This window comes from Carcharhinus amblyrhynchos, chromosome 4, assembly GCF_965287045.1.
Source record: "Carcharhinus amblyrhynchos chromosome 4, sCarAmb.v2.hapA, whole genome shotgun sequence".
NCBI lineage: Eukaryota > Metazoa > Chordata > Chondrichthyes > Carcharhiniformes > Carcharhinidae > Carcharhinus > Carcharhinus amblyrhynchos.
In genome coordinates, this window is record NC_137327.1 from 48101660 (window position 1) to 48127705 (window position 26046).

Here is a 26046-nt window from a genome sequence, read left to right on the forward strand (position 1 = left end):
AGTTGACTTTTTGCCAGGTTTTCTACCCTTGTTTTCCTGCAGTTGAACTTATTGTGGTGTATGACAATGGGGACTGATGTGCCATGGGTAGTCCTTACTTACATATTGAGCCCAGAATTTAACTACAGTTAGGCACAGTTTTGAGTAGAGATCATTTGGATCAGAAATGGAAACCTTGCATCCCCACTCAAAGGGGCTGTGTGGATTGCAATACCCTGAGCTGCTATCTTGTCCAGAGAATGGTGCACTCAGCACAATCCAAGGTGCAACATGGGATCGTCTTTGGTTTGTAGATATCTGCACCACACAAGGCATTTAACGTGAACACCAAGATTTATCTGGGAACAAAAAAAGTGATGCCACTACAATTTCAACACATGGCTCTTCCACAGACCTGCAAACAATGTGTTGGATCACAGAACATTGCATTACTTTTGTTTTTGAACTTTTCCATACTTGACGTGGATGATACAGTATTGCAGATAAGGCCAGCATTTATTCCCATGTTTAACTGCTCTTGAGAAGTTAGTGAATGGCTGCTGTGAGCTCTGTAGTGTAGGTACGTCCATTGTCAATAAGATTTTCAGGCATTTGAACAGACACAGTAAATTTTTGAGGCTATGTGATGTGGTGGGGAACTTTGAGCTGGTGCCATTCCCATGCATCTGCTGCCCTTATCCTTTGTGGTAGTAGGATTGGTTTGGGAGGTAATGTTCAAGGAGTCTTAGGGAATTACTGTGGTTTTTAGACTGTACACACTCCAATTAGGAAATGAATGTTTAAGGTGGTGGATGCTAATCAAGCAGGTTGTTTTGTTTTAGGGTTGAGCTTCTTGGATGTTGGAGCTGTATTTGGGGAATTTTATTTCATTACTGACTTATGCCTTGTAGATGGTTGAAAGGCATTGGGGAGTTGAATGGTAAGTTACTGGCCACAGACTGCACGATCTCTGACCTGTTCTTTATAGCCATAGTATTTATATAACGGGATCACTTTGGCTTCTAGGCAATTCAATAATGAGACCACTGAATGTTATTAGAGATGGTCATCATCTAGCATTTTTGTGGCACAAATGTTATGTTATTTGCCAGAGTAGCATGTTGTCCATGTCTTACTGCCTGCAAATCAAGTGAATATCCCTACCTTTTATAATGGTCATTGATAAAGCAGCTGTAGATGATTGGGTCTACAATACTACAAGGGAACTCTTGCACTGATGAGCTGGGGCTAAGATGTGCAAAAACCACAGTAACATTTAAAACTAAAGCTTTATCTTTTGTTTTAAGATCACAAATTCTAGTTTAGATTTTTTTAATGTAAATCATTCCTCCAACTTGGATCTTCCACAGTTGGCCACTGGAAAAATAAATCAGGACAGAGCATTGACTTCTGTGGGGTAATCAATACTGAAACCTACTTTCCCATATCTGGCAAAGATCATTACATCTCAGCTAAGTGTTTGGAGTACTATGCAGCAACAAAATACTTTCAACAGTATAGGAGTACTGAGCACCAGCCTCTGGTCAATTGGACTGGTTGCTTATAAAGGACAGTAACCATTGAAACAGCCATAGCTTCTACTGCCCCATTGTCAACTAGAAACATAATAGGAAACTGGTAAGAGAATAAAGGAGGAAAATGCTTATAAATGCACACATTTTATTGTCCTTTGATTATGGATATTCCATTGTGGATACTGGTTGGCTTTCTTAGGCCCCACTTAATTTACACTATGACCAACATTGGCATCTTGACTGACTACTGTATGAATCTAATGGCTATCTAAAGGATGGCTGACCTTCATATATAAAAGGCTGGCATTGAAGAACAATCTAGCATTTTTTTTAATCACTGACAAATTTAGTGACTGAGTGACATTGCATTTTTAATACCGGTCCATTTTACCTCCTTTCTCCTCACCCTCCAAGGCTGCAAACAGAGCAGCAATTTACTTACACTTTTGATCAGCACATACTGTATATTCAAATGTTGTCTCCTCTACACTGGGGAGACCAGAAGCAGATTGAGTGGCTGCTTTGCAGACCATATCTAGTCAACAAGCATGACCCTGAATGTCTGTTGTTCTATCATTTTCATTCATCACCTTGCTCCCACACTGACGCTGTGCTCTTCTAGTGCAGCATGTTAAGCTTGAAGGATAGCAGCTCATCTTTCACTTAGGCACTTTACAACCTTCCAAATTTATTCAGCAATTTCAAACAGTGAATTTTGTCCCATTCTATTTTCTGCTTTCTTTCACGTTCAGACAGCAGCTAGCACACCTGCTCCATCTTCTGTTTACTTTCTATCATTTTCTTTGAGCCTATAAGACTAACTCTTCTGACATTCAACCACTCCTGCCATCCACCCTATCAAAGACCTTCCCTGTGTCCCTGTTGCACCCAGAGTATTTCTGGCATTCCTTGCAGGTTTCCAGCAGTATGTGAATTCCATGATTTCATTTTCCCCTCAGACTGGGGGAAGAATGCGAACAGCTAGAAGACAAAATAATAAGCTGAGAATTAAGGACAACAGGACACATGTGGTGTGATCATGTTGTTTCTAGCACTGTGGAATTTGTCTTGTGAGTAAATAGGGCCAAGTATACAGACAGCATTTTTAAAAAAAATACTCCCACAACTTATCTTAAAGTGCTTTCCAGCAATCTTTTATTTAAAATACACAGGAATAAAAATATATGTACAAATATGAAAAATAAAGTAAGCATGAATTTGTAACTCAGTGAAACAAGAACTAAATCAGCAAATTCACTTTGAACACATTAAAAAAGCCATAATATCTATATAGTCTCAACAAGATCCTTGTTCTTACATCTTGAACTGCTGATGTAACAGTGCTGTAGACTTTGAATTCACAACCATAAACTTGATTAAAAAGTCAAAGTCTACAGTTCTGGTCAATTAACCTCAGAATGAACAGTATTGAAGCAGTGGGTGAAAAAAAAACAAAAGTTCCTAACTGATATCGCACAAAAGTATGTCTTATAAGCAGGTCAAATAAGTTACAGGGTCCTCTAGTTAAGATAATGCAAAACATGAACTGCTTTGGGAGTATGTACGTGATATGAACAATGTTATCATAGGCTTTACTTAACTGTAATACAACCTATGTATTATCTTGTGGAATTCTCAGCTTTTGTTCAGGAAATGCTATAGCACTATGACAACAGCAACAAACCAAAACACAATTTGAAATCTCAAACAGAGGAGATACAAAATCCTGATTCAATTGCACCTATATTTACAGGTTCCCAGACACAGGTCGAAGTAGCAACACTGACCTAATTACCAGCATGTGGGAACATCTGACCTCAGGAACACTTGTTTTAATGGTTGAAGTGTTAAAGTATTAAAATTACCAATGTACTGAATGCAATGGGAAGTCATGGATATAGGCTCAGTATTCTAAATAAAATCAGTTCTGAATGAAGATCCCATTTCAAGAATTACTTTGCAAGATGAAGGGGTCTGAACTGTACCAACAGGAGCCAAAAGCAAAAAGGCCATTAGCGTTTCTAATTCAGGAAGCTACGTACCCCAAACCAATAGGCCAAAAATGACACATGGACTGTACAGTTAATGTGAGACAGCAACCTCTGCCTCTAAGTAATATTAACATTGTAATTAGAGTTCTGCTAAACACATGTCTCAGATGGGATGCAAGAGCACATAGTGGTGGTTATATAGCCTTATCTTCAAGATACTGCCACTAGAATCTTTGTAAGATGACTGCTCGTCATAACACGCAGACTTGCAAAAAGGCTTAGGAGGCCTTCATCCTATATGTTGAAGGTATGATTCTTGCTTTGAATTCTTGTAAGTAGGATCTGAAAAAATTAAAAAATTAGAACTGAAGCCTGTAGCTTTATGGTGTACCTGTACAAACCTTCTTGGAGAATACTGAAACATGTAAAAATGTCTGTACCAATTGTGCTTGGAATGTGTAAGTGTACAGGAATAAATGGAGAACTCCAAAGGGATACAGTAAAACTATTGGAAAGGTTGCAGGTTGTGTGAAGATTGAGGAAAAGAAGATGACTTTGATAACGATGTCACCACTAGGTCTCCACTAAAGTCAAGGCCACGCCCTTCCTTTTCCTGAAAAGGAAATACATTTAATATTAGTTACATTTAATATTAATAATAAACCATTTAAGTCACCAGTCAAACATAATGTCACTGGGTTCATACAAATTTTGAACAGATGACTATGGAAGTAAATTTAAATATCAGCTTTACATTTGACTGGTCTTGAATTCGAACAATGTAATAATCCCAACTGGGCCAAAGTCCAACAAAATAAGTTAATTAGACTCACTCCCCAACCTGAAAATAAAAGCCTGTCTCTTTTTCCCTTTCTTAGCTAACAGAACAAACCTTCAGGTGTCAAGCAAAGAAAGTTTTCCCAATAAGTACAACAAATTGTCTGTTATCTTTTCTGTAACTACATTGCAGAGAAGCACTTTACATTAAATCGATCCTGAATTTCGAAGTTCTGTTTTCATCTTTTTAGTTGCTGTTTTTCAACACCAGAAAGACAGCTAATATCCTTCTTACTACATTAAGATCTACAATATCCACAAGTGTCTTTCAGTTGAGGCGTTAAACCACCTACTCACTTGGATAAACATAAAAGATTCCATGTGCTTTTTCAAATAGTGTCTGGCCATTTTTTATCCCTCAATCAACACCACTAAAACAAATTATTTGCTCACATCAAGTTGCGTGTGGGAATTTGCTTTGCTACAATTGGCTGGCTTGTTTCCTGTAACAGTGACTACACTTCAGAAGTACTTCATGGCTGTAAAATTATTTAGGACAGCCTGAAGACATAAAAAGTGATGTGGAGATGCTGGCGTTGGACTGGGGTAAACACAGCAAGAAGTCTCACAACATCAGGTTAAAGTCCAACAGGTTTATTTGGTAGCAAAAGCCACTAGCTTTTGAGTCTCCATGAAGATTGTGAAGATTTCAGAGGCTCCAAAAGCTAGTGGCTTTTGCTACCAAATAAACCTGTTGGATTTTAGTCTGGTGTTGTGAGACTTCTCACTGTGTTTACGACATAAAAAGTGCCAAGGGTGACACAGTTGTTAACACTGCTGTCTCACAGCACCAGGACTTAGGTTCAATTCAGCTTCAATTGGATGACCGACTGTGTGGAGTTTGCATGTTCTCCTTGTGTCTACATGGGTTTCCTCCAGGTGCTCCAGTTTCCTCCCACAGTCTAAAGATGTGGCGGTTAGGGGGAGGGCCTGAGATGCTCTGAGGGAGAATTGATGCGGACTCGTTGGGCCAAATGGCCTCCTTCAGCACCGTACGGATTCTATGAATCTATGATTTATAAATGCAAGTCTCTCTTTCTTCCATCTATGTAGATTGAGAACAGAACGAAGTTCAACAAGAGCGTAACCTGAATCTGTCTACACAAGACTAACTTCACTATATATATGGCCAAAATTAAAACCATTCAACTTCAACTTGCATTTCTATATTGTTAGATTGTTCTTTAGATTCAGAAAAACATTTCTCAAATGTTTTATATTGTGGACTGAAAAGTGAATGCTGAGCAGGTGGATAGTGTGTAAAATGGAGACATTTGGAGTGGAAGAGCAAAGGTTGGTTCGACAGCACGATTCAGCAGATGCTTTTGGGAAACAGCTGCAAGACAAAGGAATTTGGGTACAGAATACTAGAGGACACAAGCACAGTCATAGAATATCAAATGTTGAAGAAAGGATAGAGTAAACACCATTGTTAGAAAACTGGAGGATATGCTAACATTAAACTCAAGTCACTGGGGCACAGGATACTAGCACAACCAGAAGAGAACAAAAGGTGACAGTGTGAGGAGGCAGATCTGTGGCATATGAAGCAGGATGGCTACACAGGAGGGTGTTAAGAGAAGTCAAATCTCACGTATGTCAGCCTTGCCTCATCACAGGTCAGAAGGTCATGGGTTCAAATCCTATTTCAGAGATTTGAGCATATTATTGAAGCTAACATTTTGGTGTGCTGTCAAACATGCCATCTTTCAGATTAGACACCAAACTGAGGCCTCACCTGCCCCCGCAGGCAGGATACAAGATTTCATGGCATAATAAGAATAAGAGCAAGGGTCTTTTCCCAGTGTCCTAGCCAAAATGTATCCTTTAACCAACATGACAAACAAATCATCTAATTTACAAGGAAAGTTGATACTGAAAGCTGTTTTACCTTATTCACATTTTCAAAGGAAAAATGTTTAATGAAAACATATGGATGATTATAGGCATGAAGCATATAGCCAGTAGATGCCAGCTACAAATTATGGACACTTCCATACCATTATGGCAAAGAAAAACTTGCATTTATACTGCCCCTTTCACCTCATTTGCTTCCAAAGCACTTTGCAACCAGCGAAGTATTTTTGAAGTGCAGTTACTGTTATAATCTAAGGAATGAAGCAGCCAATTAGCACACAGCAACCTCCCACAAACAGCAAAGTGATAATGATGACTTTTTTGTGGCGTTGCTTGGCGGATAAATACTGGCAAAGGAACCAGGGATAACTACCCTGTTCATCGGCATGTTGTGTAATCTTCTGTGCCTATTTTAGAAGTGATGGGACCTCAGTTTCACATCTTATCAAAAAGATGACACCTCCAATATAGCAGCAAACCTGCAGTACTGCACTAGTCAGTCTAGACTTTTGTGCTTGTGTCTTTGAAGTGGGAATTGAACCCACAACCTTTGACTCAAGAGACAATAGTGCTATCAACTAAGCCATTGCTGATACCCAAGGGCCACCCTCATTTTTTTGAATGGATACCTTTCCGACATACTGAGAATTTAGCACATATAGTTTAACAATAGTGGTATATAGGTGGCTTCCCAATATCCCACCATATAAAAGGTATCACCTCCAAGTTGATGCTGCAAAACACAAAGTCTTAAATACAATACAAACATGATAAGGATAATTCCCAAGGAGTAAGAAAAGTAGTCTCTCTGGATGTTCAAGAGGACACAGCCATCTCATAACAAAAACCTCAACAATCAAGTCTTCTTGTTCAAAAAATGCAAAGAAAAATGTTTACTGGAAGCATATAGGCTACTTCCCAATATCAAGTGGATGCCAGCTACATTAGTCTAGTACACAGTGTAGTGTAGTACAGCGTGATCTTGAATCTTTCTAAATTTCATACCTCCAAAAGGACAAACGTGGATTCACCTATCCACTTTGCCAACACCCATATAAACATGATTGTCCAGTATATTTATACACAAGGAGTTGGCCATTCTTGCAAACAGATTTTATTCTACTGATGCAAGAACTCCTTTAGCATCCAAAGGATTGTGCTGAATCTTGACTTTCTCTCTGAGGTCACCCATCTCTTCTCAAGCCTGGGATTTCCAGGGTCACATTCAACTCATTACAGGCCAGGAAAAACAGACAACCTTATATTTTCCAGTAAACTGATTGCCAATATGAGAAGATCAAGTATATTGTACATACCATTCTGTAGTCAAGAAACATTTCTTTGAAAGCCAGGAAATCTGTGAAAGTCAGTAACATGTCAAATGACAAGATCAAGTATATTGTACATACCATTCTGTAGTCAAGAAACATTTCTTTGAAAGCCAGGAAATCTGTGAAAGTCAGTAACATGTCAAATATATCTCCAGAAATCTCATCTTTATGTTGTCTGTAACAAAATAATAGCGCTATTGTTACTATTCATTATATTCTCTTCATACAAAGATTACATACCTTTGGAACATAATACTTCAATTTTAGATACAACGCCATTTTCTGAAAGTTTCATAATTACCAAAACTTACAGCAAACTCATGAAAAGGAGAAGATATTTGAGACTACCCCAAATTGTAGGTGGCCATGCAATTGGGTGAGGACAGTCAGAAGGTCAGAACAATTTTCAGGTTGGGTCTCAAAATGTTAATCAGCAAGCTTGTTACAAGCACAATGCTGCAGCTTGCCAGTTTTCTGTAGCAGCGAAATTGATCAGCTTCTGCACAAATCCTACTGGTAGGATTATGAATGATCCTCCTTTCTATAAAAATATTAAGAAAAAAAACCCCCTCTATTTTCTCAGAAGCCTCTTGCATTCTCTTTAGTAAACACTGATTAGATATCCTCTGCTGGTACTCATTTAACCGCTTTGAAAAGGATGCATCCAGTTGCTATGTGTACCACTTTGTTTAATTTTTACCAAATAATCTCCACAGAAATTATGGATGCCTCCCAGATCTTTAAACATCTGGGTATTATTTCATCTTCCCTATTTCTCAAATATTTAAAACAAACAAAATAATCTAAGTGCTAAGTAACAATCTCACTCTCAACACAGCAGCACAAAACGCCGTTAACTTCATAATTATTCTTGAAGGGCTTCTTAGGCTGTTCTGGATCAAGGATGACTTCCAGTTTGATTGTTTCTGAAATGGCTGAAAGTCTAATGCATGACCTGCAGGCACTGTCACATGTGGGCAGATGATGCCTGGAAGGTTGGGCAAATGAAGTGTTCAGAAGTTTGTGCACTTTCACCAAGTGCCTTCAACTCTGTGTGCTCCTCATGAAATGTTTCCACGTCTTTTGTGCCTTCTTGAGTAAACCTTCTGCATTTTATTCAGTCAGAAGCCACGGACATCCACGTGTCAGGATGATACTTGATCACTCTATGAATGCTTGGAGGACATCCCTAAAATATTTTTGCTGTCCTCCTATAGTGACCAGGTAAAACAGTTGCTTTGGGAGCGTGGTGTAGACATATGGACAACATGTCCCACTCAGTGGAGCTGATTTTAAATTATTAGCACCAATTGCAAGGGAGATGGCAATATACAAGTACAGGAATCTTATTACAACACTACAGGACAATGGTGAGATCACATCTAGAATAGTGTGCACTGTTTCGACCACCTTTGCTAAGGAGGGACATACTTGCATTTTGAGGTAGTTCTGACAAAATTCACTGGGGTGATTCCTGGGATGAAGAGAATGCCTTATGTGGAAAGGTTCAGCAGGCTGGGTCTTTACTCATTGAAGTTTAGAAGAATGAAAGGTGACCTTATTGAAATATATAAGATTCTGATGGATAAAAGGAAATTACTCTGGATTTTGGAAACTGAAACCAAAAGAGAAAATGCTGGAAAATCTCAGCAGGTCTGGCAGCATCTGCAAGGAGAGAAAAGAGCTGACGTTGAGTCCAGATGACTCTGTCAAAGCTAAAAGGCATAGAAAGGGGAGATATTTATACTGCAGGGTAAGAGAATGAAAGATGAGTCATAGCCAAAAAAAACAAGGGAAAAGGCTGCTAATGGCAGTCATAGACAGAATAAAGGATGTGAATGATCAAACAGGTGGGGCGGGCTGTTAATGCGCAAATAAGTGTGGCGTGCAGGAATGGAACGGCCGTAATTATGGGGGATTTCAATCTGCATATTGATTGGTCGACCCATGTTGGACGCGGTGGGCTCGAGGAGGAGTTCTTGGAATGCTGCCGGGATAGTTTCCTGGAACAGTGTGTGTTGGAGCCGACGAGGGAGCGAGCTATCTTGGATCTGGTGCTATGTAATGAGGTGGGTAGAATTAGGGAACTTGTGGTGAAGGATCCTCTTGGGGAGAGTGATCATTGTATGGTGGAGTTTCTGGTGCAGATGGAGGAGGAGAAAGTGGGTTCCCGGACGCGCGTCCTTTGTTTGAACAGAGGGGAGTACGGTAGGATGAAAGAAGAATTGGTGAATGTGGACTGGGGGAGCACGTTGGAAGGTAGGTCTGCTGAGGAGCAGTGGAGGATCTTTAAGGAGATCTTTCTTGGTGCTCAGCAGAAATTTATTCCGATGGTCAAAAAAGACAGCAGGAGGAGAGGTAATAAGCCGTGGATAACAAAGGAGGTGAAGGAAAGTGTTAAATTAAAAGCGGAGGCATTTAGAGTAGCTAAGAGTAGTGGGCGAGAAGAGGATTGGGAGAGGTTTAAATGTCAACAAAGATTGACAAAGAAGTTGATAAAGAAGGGTAGGAGAAACTATGAAGCTGGGCTAGCGCTTAATATAAAAAAGGATAGCAAGAGTTTTTATAAATATATAAAAAGGAAGAGGCTGGCTAGGGTGAACGTTGGTCCCTTAGAGGATGAGAAGGGGGACTTAGTGGTAGGGGATGGGGAAATGGCTGAGGTCTTGAATAACTTTTTTGTTTCGGTCTTCACGGAGGAGGACGTGAATAATTTGCCGGATGTTAGAGATGGAAAGGTGGTAGGACTGGAGGGTCTCGATGACATTACTGTTACTAGAGAGGTGGTGCTCGACAGACTAGAGGGGCTGATTGTGGACAAGTCCCCAGGACTGGATGGAATGCATCCGAGGGTCCTGAAAGAAATGGAAGAGGTGATAGTGGATGCCTTGGTGGTTATTTTCCAGACGTCGCTGGATTCCGGGGAAGTGCCGGAAGATTGGAAAACGGCTAATGTTACGCCGTTGTTTAAGAAGGGTGCCAGGCAAAAGGCGGGGAATTATAGGCCTGTTAGTTTAACGTCTGTTGTAGGTAAAATGTTAGAATCCGTCATCAAGGAGGAAATAGCGAGGCATCTTGAGGGGAACTGCTTGATAGAGCAGACACAGCACGGTTTCGTTAAAGGGAAGTCGTGTCTGACAAATTTACTGGAGTTCTATGAGGATGTGTCTAGGGCGGTGGATAGAGGAGAGCCAGTGGATGTGGTCTTTCTTGATTTTCAGAAGGCGTTTGACAAGGTACCTCACAAGAGGTTATTGCAGAAGGTCAGGGGGCATGGAGTTGGGGGTAGGGTGTTAGCGTGGATAGAGGACTGGTTGTCAAATAGGAGGCAGAGAGTGGGGGTCAATGGGTGCTATTCGGATTGGCGGATGGTGACTAGTGGAGTGCCCCAGGGGTCGGTGCTGGGACCTCAGCTATTTACCATTTATATAGATGATCTGGAGGAGGGAACCGAGTGTAGGGTGTCGAAATTTGCTGATGACACCAAAATTGGTGGAAAGGCAAATTGTGCGGAGGGTGGGGAGAGTCTACAGAAGGATCTAGATAGGCTGGGCAAATGGGCCAGGAAATGGCAAATGGAATTTAATGTTGGCAAGTGCGAGGTGGTCCACTTTGGTAGGAAGAATGGTAGGAAGGATTATTACTTACGTGGAGAAAAACTGCAGCAGGCGACGGTGCAGAGGGACCTCGGGGTCCTTGTGCATGAGTCGCAAAAACCCAGCTTGCAGGTGCAGCAGGTGGTCAGGAAGGCGAATGGGATGCTGGCCTTCATCGCGAGGGGGATTGAATATAAAAGTAGGGAGGTCTTGCTGCGGCTGTATAGGGCATTGGTGAGGCCGCAGCTGGAGTACTGTGTGCAGTTTTGGGCGCCATACTTACGCAAGGATATTTTGGCCTTGGAGGGAGTGCAGAGGAGGTTTACTAGGCTGATGCTGAAGTTGAGGGGGTTGAGCTATGAGGAGAGGCTGAATAAATTAGGCTTGTACTCGTTAGAGTTTAGAAGAATGAGGGGAGATCTCATTGAGACGTATAAGATGATGAATGGGATGGATAGGATAGAGGTGGAGAGACTCTTCCCGCTCAGAAAGGATAGTAGGACTAGGGGGCACAGTCTCAAGATAAAGTGGGGGGCGGTTTAGGACGGAGTTGAGGAGGAACTTCTTCACTCAAAGGGTGGTGAATCTCTGGAATTCTCTGCCCGTTGAAGTGGTGGAGGCTACCTCGCTAAATGTTTTTAAGACGCGAGTTGATGGGTTTTTGATAAGAGAGGGGATTAAGGGTTATGGGGAGAGGGCGGGAATGTGGAACTGAGCCACAACAGATCAGCCATGATCTTATTGAATGGCGGGACAGGCTCGAAGGGCTAGTTGGCCTACTCCTGCTCCTATTTCTTATGTTCTTATGTCTTATGTTCTAGGGAGCCTTCTCTCACTAAGACAGACATTAATGACAAAATTCATCAGCGTTTCCAATGTGCATTGGAATCTGAGCCTTCAGCCAACTGAAGAAGAGTACATGAGAACCAGATTCCCAAACCCAAAACTAAAAGTCATGATTTACTGGGCAGCAGAGATCCCTTCATTCCAATATGTTTCAGAGACAACCTATAGCGGGCACCTCTTGAAGCGGTGGTACATTTTGGAATGTTATGCAATGATGGTTCATATCATGTTTTAAACCAGTTTCTTGTAAACAGCCATTTTCTGCAGAAATCCTTTCCTTCTCTAATGTGACACTGTGTTCCTGAAGCAGTGCTTATATCAATGGTAAGTGCGCTTTAGAATGTTACATCGTCATCCATTATACTGGGAGGAGAAAAAGAATTCCACCTGGAGATTTTACTTCCAGGATATTGCTCACTGCAGGTTGTAAAGCATGATAATTACTCCCTTCTTTAATCAACATTTAAGATTATGGTGATTCATCAGGCGATACTACCCCATTATAGTGCTGAATCATGGTTGGCAATTTTCTACAACATCGGCCCAAGATTTTCAAAGACCTGCATAACATCACTGAAAATAATAGAGAAAGTAGCATTTAGCAGCTCAGCTCGAGTTTTCCCCAGGTTGATCCCATAAATTGCAGTCAGAGAGATTCATGCCTTCAACAAAACATTAATTAAATTTTCATCATTTCCCCAAAGCTGTTTATAGCACCCCCAAGTGATGACTTTTCAAATGTCACATTCATTTTCACAACAGCTTGATTCAGAACATTTGCCAGAGCTTTTACTAAATTTATCAATCATATACACCTATTTACAGAATTCACTACATTCCAAAAGAAAAGTATTTTAATAAGATAAAGCATCTTAAATTGCAATTATTTATTCAATACAGGAAAGAGTAGGGCCCATTAGGGACCAAAGGGGAAATCTGTGAGTGGAGGCAGAGGACATTGGTCAGGTGTTAAATGAATATTTCACATCTGTCTTCACCCATGAGAATGAGGAGGTAGTTATGGAATTCGAGGAGAGAGACAATGAGGCGCCAGAGAAAATTATTGTATGAAGGTACTGGCGAACTTAAAAGTGAAGAAATCTCCAGGTCCAGATGAATTCCTAGGTTGTTGTGGGGGGCAAGGGAAGAAATTGCAGGCACTCTGACCCAAATTTTTATTTCCACCCCGGTCACTGGAGAGGTCACAGTAAGAAGTCTCACAACACCACGTTAAAGTCCAATAGGTTTATTTGGTAGCAAATGCCACTAGCTTTCAGAGCACTGCTCTTTCGTCAGGTGAGCGGGAGTTCTGCTCCCAAACAGGGCATAAAGGCACAAACTCAATTTACAAAATGATGGTTGGAATGTGAGTCTTTACAGGGAATCAAGTCTTAAAAGGTACAGACAATGTGAGTAGAGAGAACGTTAAGCACAGGTTAAAAGAGATGTGTATTGTCTCCAGATAGGACAGTTAATGAGATTTTGCAAGCCCAGGCAAGTCGTGGGGGTCATTGTGTGACATGAATCCAAGATCCCTGTTGAGACTGTCCTCATGTGCGTGGAACTTGACTATCAGTCTCTGCTCAGTGACTCTGCACTGTCGTGTGTCGTGAAGGCCACCTTGGAAAACGCTTACCTGAAGATCAGAGGCTGAATGCCTGTGACTGCTGAAGTGTTCCCCAACAGGAAGAGAACAGTCTTGCCTGGTGATTGTTGAGCAGTGTTCATTCATCTGTTGTCGTAACATCTGCATGGTCTCCCCAATGTACCTGCCTCAGGACATCCTTTCCTGCAGCGTATCAGGTGAACAACGTTGCCCGAGTTGGAAGAGTATGTACCGTGTACCTGGTGGATGGTGTTCTCACCTGAGATGATGGAATCCGTGTGAATGATCCGGCACATCTTGCAGAGGTTGCTGTGACATGGTTGTGTGGTGTCACGTCACTGTTGTCCTGAAGGCTGGGTAGTTTGCTTCGGACAGTGGTCTGTTTGAGGTTGTGCGGTTGTCTGAAGTCAGGAAGTGGGTGTGTGGGGATGGCCTTGGCGAGATGCTCATCTTCGGCAATGACATGTTGAAGGCTCCAGAGAAGATGCTGTAGCTTCTCCGCTCCGGGGAAGTACTGGACGATAACCGCACCAAACTCCTCAGAAGATAAATACAGGACACGGCAGACAGTGTACCCTTCATCGTCCAGTACTTCCCCGGAGCGGAGAAGCTACAGCATCTTCTCTGGAGCCTTCAACATGTCATTGCCGAAGATGAGCATCTCGCCAAGGCCATCCCCACACACCCACTTCCTGACTTCAGACAACCGCACAACCTCAAACAGACCACTGTCCGAAGCAAACTACCCAGCCTTCAGGACAACAGTGACGTGACACCACACAACCATGTCACAGCAACCTCTGCAAGATGTGCCGGATCATTCACACGGATTCCATCATCTCAGGTGAGAACACCATCCACCAGGTACACGGTACATACTCTTCCAACTCGGGCAACGTTGTTCACCTGATACGCTGCAGGAAAGGATGTCCTGAGGCAGGTACATTGGGGAGACCATGCAGATGTTACGACAACAGATGAATGAACACTGCTCAACAATCACCAGGCAAGACTGTTCTCTTCCTGTTGGGGAACACTTCAGCAGTCACAGGCATTCAGCCTCTGATCTTCAGGTAAGCGTTTTCCAAGGTGGCCTTCACGACACACGACAGTGCAGAGTCACTGAGCAGAGACTGATAGTCAAGTTCCACACATGAGTACGGGCTCAACCGGGATCTTGGTTTCATGTCACATTATCTGTAACCCCCACGACTTACCAAATCTCAGCAACTGTCCTGTCTGGAGACAATACACATCTCTTTAACCTGTGCTTAACGTTCTCTCTACTCACATTGTTTGTACCTTTAAGACTTGATTACCTGTAAAGACTCGCATTCCAACCATTATTTTGTAAACTGAGTTTGTGTCTTTATATGCCCTGTTTGTGAACAGAACTCCCATTACCTGACAAAAGAGCAGTGCTCCGAAAACTAGTAGCATTTGCTACCAAATAAACCTGTTGGACTTTAACCTGGTGTTGTGAGACTTCTTACTGAGGATTACCCCAGTCCAACGCCGGCATCTCCACATCATGACCAGGGAGGTGCCAGAGGACTGAAAAAACAGCTCATGTAGTCCCACTATTTAAGAAAGGTTGTAGGGACAAGCCAGGGAACTACAGACCAGTGAGTCTCACGTCTGTGGTTAGGAAACTACTGGAAAAGATTCAAAGGAGAGAATCTATCTCCATTTGGAAAGGCAAGGTTTGATCAGGGACAGTGAGCACGGTTTTGTCAAAGGGAAGTCATGCCTAATAAATTTGATTGAATTTTTTAAGCATGTAACCAAGTGTGTGCATGACAGCAGTTTGGTTCATGTAGTTTTGACAAAGTCTCACATGGAAGACTTATTAAGAAGGCGAATGGACACGGGCATAGGCGATCTGACAAGGTGAATTCATAATTAGCTTAGTGGTCAGAGACAGAGGTGATGACACAAAGATAAGTGGAAAAGCAGATTGTGCGAAGGGTGTAGAAAGTCTGCAGAGGGATCTAGATAGGCTAAGTGAGTGGGCGAGGACCTGGCAGATGAAATACAATGTTGGAAGTGTGAGGTTATCCACTTTGGCAGGAATAATAGTAGGAGGGACTACAATTTAAAGGGCAAAAAGCTGCAGCATGCTACGGTGCAGAGGGACCTGGGGGTCCTTGTGCATGAGTCACAAAAACCCAGCCTACAGGTGCAGCAGGTGATCAGGAAGGCAAATGGGATGCTGGCCTTCATAGCGAGGGGGATTGAGTATAAAAGTAGGGAGGTCTTGCTGCAACTGTACAGGGCACTGGTGAGGCCGCAGCTGGAGTACTGTGTGCAGTTTTGGTCGCTGCACTTGCGCAAGGATATTTTGGCCTTGGAGAGAGTGCAGAGGAGGTTCACTAGGCTGATACCGAGGTTGAGGGGGTTGAACTATGAAGAAAGGCTGAATAGACTGGGCTTGTACTCGTTGGAGTTTAGAAGGATGAGGGGTGATCTTACTGAGATGTATAAGATGATGAGGGGGATGGATAGGGTAGAGGTTGAGAGGTTCTTCCCGCTCAGAAAGGACAGTAGGACTAGAGGGCACAGCCTCAAGATAAGGGGGGGGGGGGGGGGGGGGCAGTTTAGAACAGACTTGAAGAGGAACTTCTTCACTCAAAGGGTGGTGAATCTCTGGAATTCTCTGCCAGTTGAAGTGGTGGAGGCTACCTCGCTAAATATATTTAAGACGCGGGTAGATAGGTTTTTGGTAGGCAAGGGGATTAAGGGTTATGGGGAGAAAGCGATGATCTTATTGAATGGCGGGGCAATCCGAATAGCACCCGTTGACCCCCACTCTCTGCCTCCTATTTGACAACCAATCCTCTATCCACGCTAACGCCCTACCCCCGACTCCATGTCCCTCGACCTTCTGCAATAACCTCTTGTGAGGCACTTTGTCAAACACCTTCTGAAAATCTAGAAAGACCACATCCACCGGCTCTCCTCTATCCACCGCCCTAGACACATCCTCATAGAACTCCAGTAAATTTGTCAGACACGACTTCCCTTTAATGAAACCGTGCTGCGTTTGCTCTATCAAGCAATTCCCTTCAAGATGCCTTGCAATTTCCTCCTTAATGACAGATTCTAACATTTTACCTACCACAGACGTTAAACTAACAGGCCTATAACCTTGGTGCGTTTGTTCATAGATCTCTGAAGGCGGAAAGGCAGGTTAATAGGGTGGTGAAAAAGGCAAATGGCACACTCGCCTTTATCAAAAGGGGTATAGATTACAAAGACAGAGAGGTCACAATGGAGTTGTATAGAACTTTGGTGAGGCCACAGCTGGAGTACCGCGTGCAATTCTGGTCATATTATAAGAAGGATGTGAATGCACTGGAGGGGTACAGAGGAGATTCACCAGGATGTTGCCTGGGATGGAATAACTAAGTTATGAAGAGAAGTTGAACAGGCTTGGGTTGTTTTTGTTGGAGCAGAGAAGACTGAAGGATGACCTGATTGAGGTGTTCAAGATTATGAGGGGCATGGACTGGGTGGATAGGAAGTAGCTGTACTCTTAGTTGAAGGGTGAGTTATGAGGGGACACAAGTTAGGGGTGCAGGCTTGATGGGTTGAATGGCCTTTTGTGCACTGTAGTATTCTGTGAATATTGTGCTAAATAGTCTTGCAGTTTTATGTTTAGCCTGCTCTGTGTGTGCAATAGCTTTCTAAAATCCAGTTTCATAAAAAGGTATTAAAAACTGCATTTTCTTGTAAGAAATAATTTCCTGGATTGCTTGCCTTCAACTCTTCAGCTGCTAGTTGTTTCTCCTGACATCATTGCCTCTCATACACACACCCTTCAGTGGAATTCTGCCAATACAATTCCACAAACATTTGTTGGGTGTGTGAAAGCAACTCAGGGTCAATGAAACTTACATTGGCTCCCTCAGCTGGCACCCTCGCTTGACACACCAAGAGCACTGGGAAAATGCAGCTTTGCCAAAAGCTTGGACACACCACAATATGAGGCACTATATTCTCAATCTGAACTTTTCTATTAATAGCATAGGTATTGGGTTGAAAACGTTTGAGGTGGATTTTGTGGTCAAACAACGAAGTTATGCCGAGTGTTGAAAGAAGATGATCACAAAGCATTCCCGTGATTCCTGTGGCTTGTATATGCTACTTGCCCCACTTTAGTTTAAATCTGGCACTGGCAGGAGGAAATCCAGGCATCAACAGCAGTGGTGTATAAGCAAGCGTACTGAAATATTCTCAGATAGCAAACTAGAATGTGAAAACACTTAAAATTTTTTTAAAAATAAGACTGAAATAAATGTTTGGTGATACACTTTTGTGATGGCCCATGTGCTTTTTGGGGAAAGCCTATATTTTATGTAAGGGTGATGATCCCTTTAAGAACTAGGTTTCTCTTTTTTTTCTAGGAATCATTTTCCAGCGTGCTTCTGGAACTAATCATGTGACCAAGCTGCATAAGAGACAATAGTGAAGCAGAGGTAAACAAGAAATAATTACAGCAGGGAATAAATTTTTGTGCATGGTTCTGTTTTTCAGGCAGTTTAATTCCCTGGCTGCATGGAACATCTCTTCCATGCAGAATTCAGTTAAAACTCTGTGCTGGATAAAAGAGTTTAATATCCTTAATAATTGAAGGACATACTAATAGGGAGTTGGACCTCTGGGATTGCTAAACTGAGAACAAAATGGGAGAGAGAGATCCTAGATGCAAAATTCTAGAATTAAAGATCAGAACAAGGCGATTTCTCCTCTGAGGTAGCTATGCTTAAGATGCCAGTGACGTCTGCATTGCACTGGGAACCTACAATTATGGGACAGTTGGAGGAGATTTGAAGGAACAACCTTGCTAGAAATAAGCAGAAGGCACAAGGAATGTTAACCCTTATGTAAATCTTTCAAACAATATTCAGACCAAACCGTAAACCTTCCAATCTCTCATAAGTTTCTAAGTTTTTTTTGGGGATGCAAGTCAAATGAAAGAAAGAAATTTGATTTTGATTTAAGAAGTTTGGTTTACAGCATCAGTAACTGCATTGATTATACTTTTGAATTTTTAATGTAATTGACTACTTAAGATGCTTCAAATTTTTGTTTAGCAAGATTGTTTTGTGTTTAACAATGAACCTTGTGGTTTGTACCTCGGCTTTAGACTTCCAAAAAATGTTACTGTCTTTACCAAGCTCATAACACTAGGGATTAAGACAGAAAGTCTTAAAATATCAAACTTAAGAAAGAGTATTTTTAAAAAGATGGAATTGCTTATAATAGAGGAATTTGACATTCAATAATATTAAAATTCAGGGCCAGTGAGGCTGTTTGACAGAGATTATGAACCTATTACATGGCTAAAAGCTAGTCACACTGCATTCAACAAAGTGTATTTTTTTCAAGGATTATCATAGCAAGACTGAGCGTGCAGGTTCTTTCCAGGTCAGTGGTTTTCAACTGATTTCAGTCTAGGGAGACCTCAACAGCATACTCTTGAGAAGCACCGAGTCATTGACAAAAACTTCTGGATTTCCATGTTTAGCTACATGCTTCAATGTCAGAAGGAGCTCTCAGTTGACAGCAGTATTAATGGTAATCACTTGCTCAAAGTTATTGTCTTTTCTGTTGCTAACACCACCATGGTCCTCTAAAATTCTTGAAGTAGACTCATGGCTACTGTATGATTTTAAGGGATCAGGTCGGCATTTACTCCCTCATCTGCATGATCCATCTTTCATGTGTGTGTCTGCAAAGCAACAGCCTATTTTCGCCTGGTGTCCAATTATTTCCACCAGAGCACACTGGATAACGATAGAGTGGAAGAACTGATAGATTTTTACTTCTGTAATCCAGCAGCACTTACGCCAATTGTAGTGTGGCACCCACCAGCCATGCTGAAATCAATTAACCCAGCACACTCTAAAGATCCTAGTGTGCATTGCTCCACTCAATGAAGTTAAGTGATCACAGTAGGCCAGTGTTGATTTTTGAGTACATGAAATTAACAAAATTGGAAAATGATCCACAGTTCACAAGAACCAACCTGTCCCAATTAACTATTTGCCAAGTTGCTTAACTTACTGTAGTGATGTAATGAATGTAGTCATATTGAAGGCTGGTCTCCTCTCTATCAACTGCTGTTCAATGTACTTCTCTAACAAATCAATCTGGGAACAGAAAAGGCACTGTTATTTACTGCTAACCAGGAGGGAAAAAAAATATGAAAAATGATTGATTTTATGGGATACTGACAACTCTCATAAACATTTAAGAAAAAATAAACAGGTGGCCCAGCATGGTGAGCCTGCTCCTCACCAAAAGGAAAAAAACCTCAGTACAGGCAGTCCTCAACGTTACAACATTCAAGTTATTACTGACAACACTTATGATGTTTATAAATCGACACCCTGTTTTGACTTATGAATGTTTGAGCATATTCACTGGTACAGCATTGTAAACTCAAACTAAGTGCACATCAACATTCTCTTTGGCCCAACACCCTGGCTGAAGATAGTAGCTGTTCCAATGCATTTTTCCTTGATGAGTCTGTGTAGCCAAACCATTTATTTTGGTGAAAATAAGGCACCAGGCTTTGTTCAGGACTCAATCCCTGATTTATTACATTGTTCTCATAGACAAATCAGTTTCGATTTACTACATGTGAACTTGAGATGCAGTTTTCAGCAGCCAATTGTGCCAAAAGTCCAAGGCTTGCCTGTAATGCAAAATATGCTCTCATTGTAGCTCTATCACATACTCCCATCTAATAATTAAAGACCATTTCATTTCTTTAAAATAATCATGTGAAACTTTATATCTTTTGATAATCAAACCCACTGAACAGCCCTCATCAACAAGGCAATACATGACATAAAAATATAGAAAACAAATGGCTACTTGGTCCTGGAGAAAGGTATTCTTACTTAAGTACCATTACAGATACCTATTGATACTTGAATTCCTTCTTGTTTGGAATGTAAAAATCCATTCCAATTTTCCAGTTCCTTTTACACCCATCTTTACTATGGCTTTCATATAAAATTATACTGCCACTGATACAGAATACTAAATGTTTATTTGTACGTTTCAGGAAATTATAGATATAATCTATGTCAGTTATGTATTTTAGGACATCTTAAAATTGTCAGAGAGATGCCAAGAAGTCATTAAAGGCAGATACTCACATATTCTTGAAAAATTGAAGTGTAAATAAGCTTGTTTTCTTCAGTATTCTCAAATTCTAAATAGTATTTCTCCATAAAATTTCTCTGTAACTGTTGAAATTCTTCATCTGAAAGAAAGGGATTAAAAGATCACATTTTGCAGCATTAAGTGCAAGTTTTGACCAGCAACCGTATTTATATACATTGCAGTGTCATTAAATAGATATAGAAAGTGCTGATTTAACCAGCTGGATTTTACAGTCAGGGTCATACAGTCATTTACAAGAGGAGGCCAGTAGGCCCATCATGTTCATGCTAGTTTTCTGCAGACTTAATAACAGACTTAAACTAACTGACCTATAATGGCTAGGACTGTCCTTACATCTTTTCTTGAATCAAGGTATTTCAATTGCTACTCTCCAATTCTCTGGCACCTCCTCTGTATCTAGGAAAGATTATAACATAACGGCAAACTCTTTGTTATCTCCATCCTGCTTCCTTTTGCAACCTGGAATGCCAGCCGCCATAGCAGGTGATTTATCTACCCTAAGCATTACCAGCCTCCTGCCTCTGAATTTTTAACTGCATCCAATACCTCTACCACATCCGCTTCTATCACTAGTTCATCAGTTTCCTCTTCCTGAGGTAAATACCAATACTAAGCATTAGTTAAGTTTTTTAGCCATTGCCCTGTGCCTGTAAGCATATATTATCCTCTTTAACCCAGTAAGACCCACTCCACCTCTTGCTAGTTGTTTACTGTTTATATGCCGGTAGAAAACTTTTGGATTCCCTTTTATGCTGATTGCTAGTCAGATTTTCCTTTTCGAATCACCACTCAATATATTATATTTGATCAGGTTCTTCTTTAAGAATTTAATGGCATACATCATATTTTCTATCACCCTTACACTGAATGAGCCGTAGCTTTGGTTTTATCCCCCTTGCCTTTGTTGGAATGCACGTAGCCCCTAAAACATCATCTCCTTAAAGACCAGCCATTGTTCTGTTTCATTTTACCCTAAATCCCTTCTCATCCCATTGAACTTATCCGTCTTCAAACTCCAAGTTAGTTCTACTTTAAGATGTCACTTGCTCTTCTGCATTCCTGGACTGACCTTATGGTGTGATTATAATCACTTATACCCAAGTGTTCTCCCACCACTCAGTCCACTTGGCCCACCTTTTTTTCCAGCACTGCCTCTGTTCTCATTGAACCAAGAGAATATACAATTCAAGGAAGTTCTCCATGCCCTTCACTCTAACTCCAGCCCAAATGATATTTAGGTAATTGAAGTTCCCCAATATCATCAATAGTTCTGTAACTTCCCTGCAGCCCCTGACCTCAGCCTTGATTCAGGGGATCGCACTGAGTCTGCACTCACAAGAGCCCAATTGGCAAGGATCAGGCGTTCCCTCCCCTCCCCAGGAAAACTGAGGGTGATGGTTGAGGGTAGAAGGCCCCGACATTCATTTACTTATTCAATGTTCATTCTGTATTCATTCCTGCTGCATCATTTTTCCACATGCATTGTTTATTTCTCTTCTTTGACTGTTAACTTCTCCCTGAAAAAAAAATCAATCTACATTCTTCCTGTCTTAATTGACAAGTAGGAACTGGAATACGTGAACTGTCACTTTTTTAATGAATGATGAATTAAGGTTATTGATGTGATTGCATAGATTATACTTTGGTTCTGAAATCAAACTGACCTCAGAAATCCTAGCAATTTACAAGCAACTGCTAATTTGGAGGCATGGATTTTTCTGAAGGGCTAATAAATTCTAATTAATCTCAGAATGTGCCTCTTTAGAGGGTCAAGAATTGTTTTGTGGTTTAAAAGAGACAATACAGCCTAAATACAGCACAAGCATAAATGGGAGAGGTGAAGCCAGCAGCAGCTATTTTCCTTTTAGCCTGGCAAGTTACACATATTAAGATATCAAAATGCAATCACTTCTCTTATTAATATAAAGTAACAGTGTGTTAGATGGTGTAACTCCTGCTGCTGGGAAACCTTGCACCTGCTGGATTACTATAAACAATGACACAAAAGATCTGCTAGAATCATAACCTGAGAATAAGACCATAAACTACGGATAAAAAAACTTCAACAAACTTAAAAGGGAAATTAGGAGAGCCAGAAGGGGTCATGAGAAGACCTTGGCGGGTAAGATTAAGGAGAATCCCAAGGCCTTCTATAAATATGTGAAAGGTAAAAGGATAAGAAGAGAAGGGATAGGACCTATAAAAGGTGAGGGGGGAAAGGTTTGTGTGGAACCAGAAGAAATGGCGGAGGTGCTTAACGAGTACTTCGCCTCAGTATTCACGGTGGAAGCCGATCTGGGAGATTTTGTTATGGATTTGCAGCAGATGGAAAGGATTGAGTACGTGAATATTAAGGAGGAGGATGTGTTGGAACTTTTGAATTCTATCAAGGTAGATAAGTCGCCGGGACCAGATGGGATGTACCCCAGGATACTGTGGGAGGCGAGGGAAGAGATTGCAGAGCCCCTGGCGATGATCTTTGCGTCGTCAATGGAGACGGGAGAGGTTCCAGAGGATTGGAGGATTGCGGATGTAGTTCCTATTTTTAAGAAAGGGAACAGAGATAGCCCGGGAAATTACCGACCGGTGAGTCTGACCTCAGTGGTTGGTAAGCTGATGGAGAGGCTTCTGAGGGACAAGATTTACGAACATTTGGAGAGGTTTGACATGATCAGGAATAGTCAGCATGGATTTGTCAAGGGCAGGTCGTGCCTTACAAGCCTAGTTGAGTTCTTCGATAATGTGACTGAACACATTGACGAAGGAAGTGCCGTGGACGTAGTGTACATGGACTTCAGCAAGGCGTTTGATAAGGTCCCCCATGCAAGACTTCTTGAGAAGGTGAGAGGGCATGGGATCCAAGGGCCTTTGGCCTTGTGGATCCAGAACTGGCTTGCCTGCAGAAGGCAGAGAGTGGTTGTGGATGGGGCTTTTTCTGAATGGAGGTCAGTCACCAGCGGAGTGCCTCAAGGATCTGTTCTGGGACCCTTGTTGTTTGTCATTTTCATAAATGACCTGGATGAGGAAGTGGAAGGATGGGTAAGTAAGTTCGCTGATGACACAAAGGTCGGTGGTGTTGTGGATGATCTGGAAGGATGGCAAAAGTTGCAGCAGGACATAGATAGGATGCAGGACTGGGCGGAGAAGTGGCAGATGGACTTCAACGCGGATAAATGTGTAGTCGTCCATTTTGGCAGAACCAACGGGATGAACGAGTACACTATCAAGGGCAGAAGTCTGAGTAGTGTTGAGGAGCAGAAGGATCTTGGGGTCCGGGTCCACAGGACTCTTAAATCGGCCTCGCAGGTGGAGGAGGTGGTCAAGAAGGCGTATGGTGTACTGGCCTTCATTAATCGAGGGATTGAGTTTAGGAGTCGGGAGGTAATGCTGGAACTTTATAAGACCCTTGTCAGGCCTCATTTGGAGTATTGTGCGCAGTTCTGGTCGCCTCACTATCGGAAAGATGTAGAAGCTATTGAAAGGGTGCAGAGGAGATTTACAAGGATGTTGCCTGGACTGGGAGGCATGCCTTATGAAGTTAGGTTGAGGGAGCTGGGACTCTTTTCCCTGGAGAGACGAAGGTTGAGAGGCGACCTTATAGAAGTTTACAAAATGTTGAGAGGAATAGATAGGGTGGACTCTCAGAGGCTATTTCCCCGGGTTGAAATGGTCGCTACGAGAGGACACAGATTTAAGGTGCGGGGAGGGAGGTTCAGAAGTGATGTTAGGGGTAAGTTTTTCACTCAGAGGGTGGTGAGTGAATGGAATCAGCTGCCGTCAGTGGTGGTGGAGGCGAGCTCGCTGGGGTCTTTTAAAAGACTTCTGGATGAGTATATGGGGTTTAATGAGATTGAGGGTTATAGATAGGTCTGTAAGTTGGTAGGTGATGTGATCGGCGCAACTTGTGGGCCGAAGGGCCTGTTTGTGCTGTAGTGTTCTATGTTCTATGTTCAACAGTTGATGCAATTCCCAATTCTTTTCTCAAATTAGGTTTCATATAGTACAGCAATGACATAACAATTAAAATAACAAGCCAAATCTAAGAATTAAAAATGAATGGTACCAATGTCATCAGGATATCTGCAAAGTGTGAAAATGAAGTAAAAATATTGAACTTTAAATTAGTTTCTTCAGCATTGTTTTCACCTACCCATTATAATATCTTCTATGTGCCCAATGACTGTATCAAATTCAGCATCAACATCAGATGAACTGGATAAGAAATGGAAATAGGATATTAACTTTTTTTAAAAATGTAATTCATGCATAATTGTACCATATTAATATTACACATAATGTACATCCAATTTCCAGAAATGGGCATTACACCTTCTTAGACTTTGCAAAGCTACACCCGTTAATATGAAATACATTTTTGTGACATTTCCTATTGGTTGTATACAAGGTGAGCCCCTTCAAACTATTATATGTTTGAAGCTCCCCTTCCATTTCTTATCCACAAGTTGCCCATTGGCAAAATCATCTGAAAACAAGTGCTAGCTTTCACCTGGACACTTACGATACCAGCTCTACCTCAACTCTCTGGATGAATTTACTGTGGCCAAATTATCAATGGGTTTATCCAAAATAAGAATTTGATGAGAAGTTATTTCCAACAACCAAACATTAGGAAGATTGAAGCCATTATCTTCAGTCCCTGCAACAAACTCCACTGACTAGCTACTAACTTAATCCTTCTCCCTGGCAACAATGTGCGGTGAACCAGACTGTTTACAACCTTGGTAACATGAGACCACAAAATGATCTACTGACCACACAAAAAAGCAATCAACAACACTGCCTATTTCCACCTCGTAACATCACTTGACTTTGATCACCTGTCTCAGCTCATCTGTTGCTGAAACCCCCACCCAAGTCTTTGTTACTTCTAACACACTTCTGGCCTGACCTTCCATATGCTACTCTCCTAAACCAGAGATCATCCAAAGATCTGCTGCCCATGTCCTCACTTACACCAAGTCCTATTTATCTGTCTTCTCACTAACCTGTAATGATTACTGGTCCAGCAACACTTCCATTTTAAAATTCTTTTCCTGATTTTCAAATCTCTCCATGACCTTGTTCCTCCCTCACTCTGTAATCTCCTCCAGCCTCAACTCTCAGGGATATCTGTGGTCATCTTGATGTCGGGGCCTTCTACCCTCAACCATCACCCTCAGTTTTCCTGGGGAGGGGAGGGAAGGCCTTGATTTTAATTACTCCACCATTGTTGGCCATGTCTTCAATTTCTTAGGCCACAAACTTGTG

At 41.7% G+C, this 26046-nt stretch overlaps 1 protein-coding gene across 1 annotated transcript in view; it reads right to left on the minus strand.

Moving 5' to 3' along the window:
* Positions 1-2664: 2664 nt before the first annotated feature.
* The window catches only part of arl2bp (ADP-ribosylation factor-like 2 binding protein), a 39455-nt gene continuing 16073 nt past the window's right edge, over positions 2665-26046 (minus strand). Inside the window, exons 3-7 of the mRNA XM_080187111.1 lie at positions 24929-24990; positions 20751-20857; positions 19648-19733; positions 7609-7705; positions 2665-4118 (exon numbers count right to left, since the gene is read on the minus strand). Coding sequence (XP_080043237.1) covers positions 4011-4118; positions 7609-7705; positions 19648-19733; positions 20751-20857; positions 24929-24990 — 460 coding nt within the window. The 3' untranslated portion in view covers positions 2665-4010. The remainder of the gene's footprint in view (positions 4119-7608; positions 7706-19647; positions 19734-20750; positions 20858-24928; positions 24991-26046) is intronic.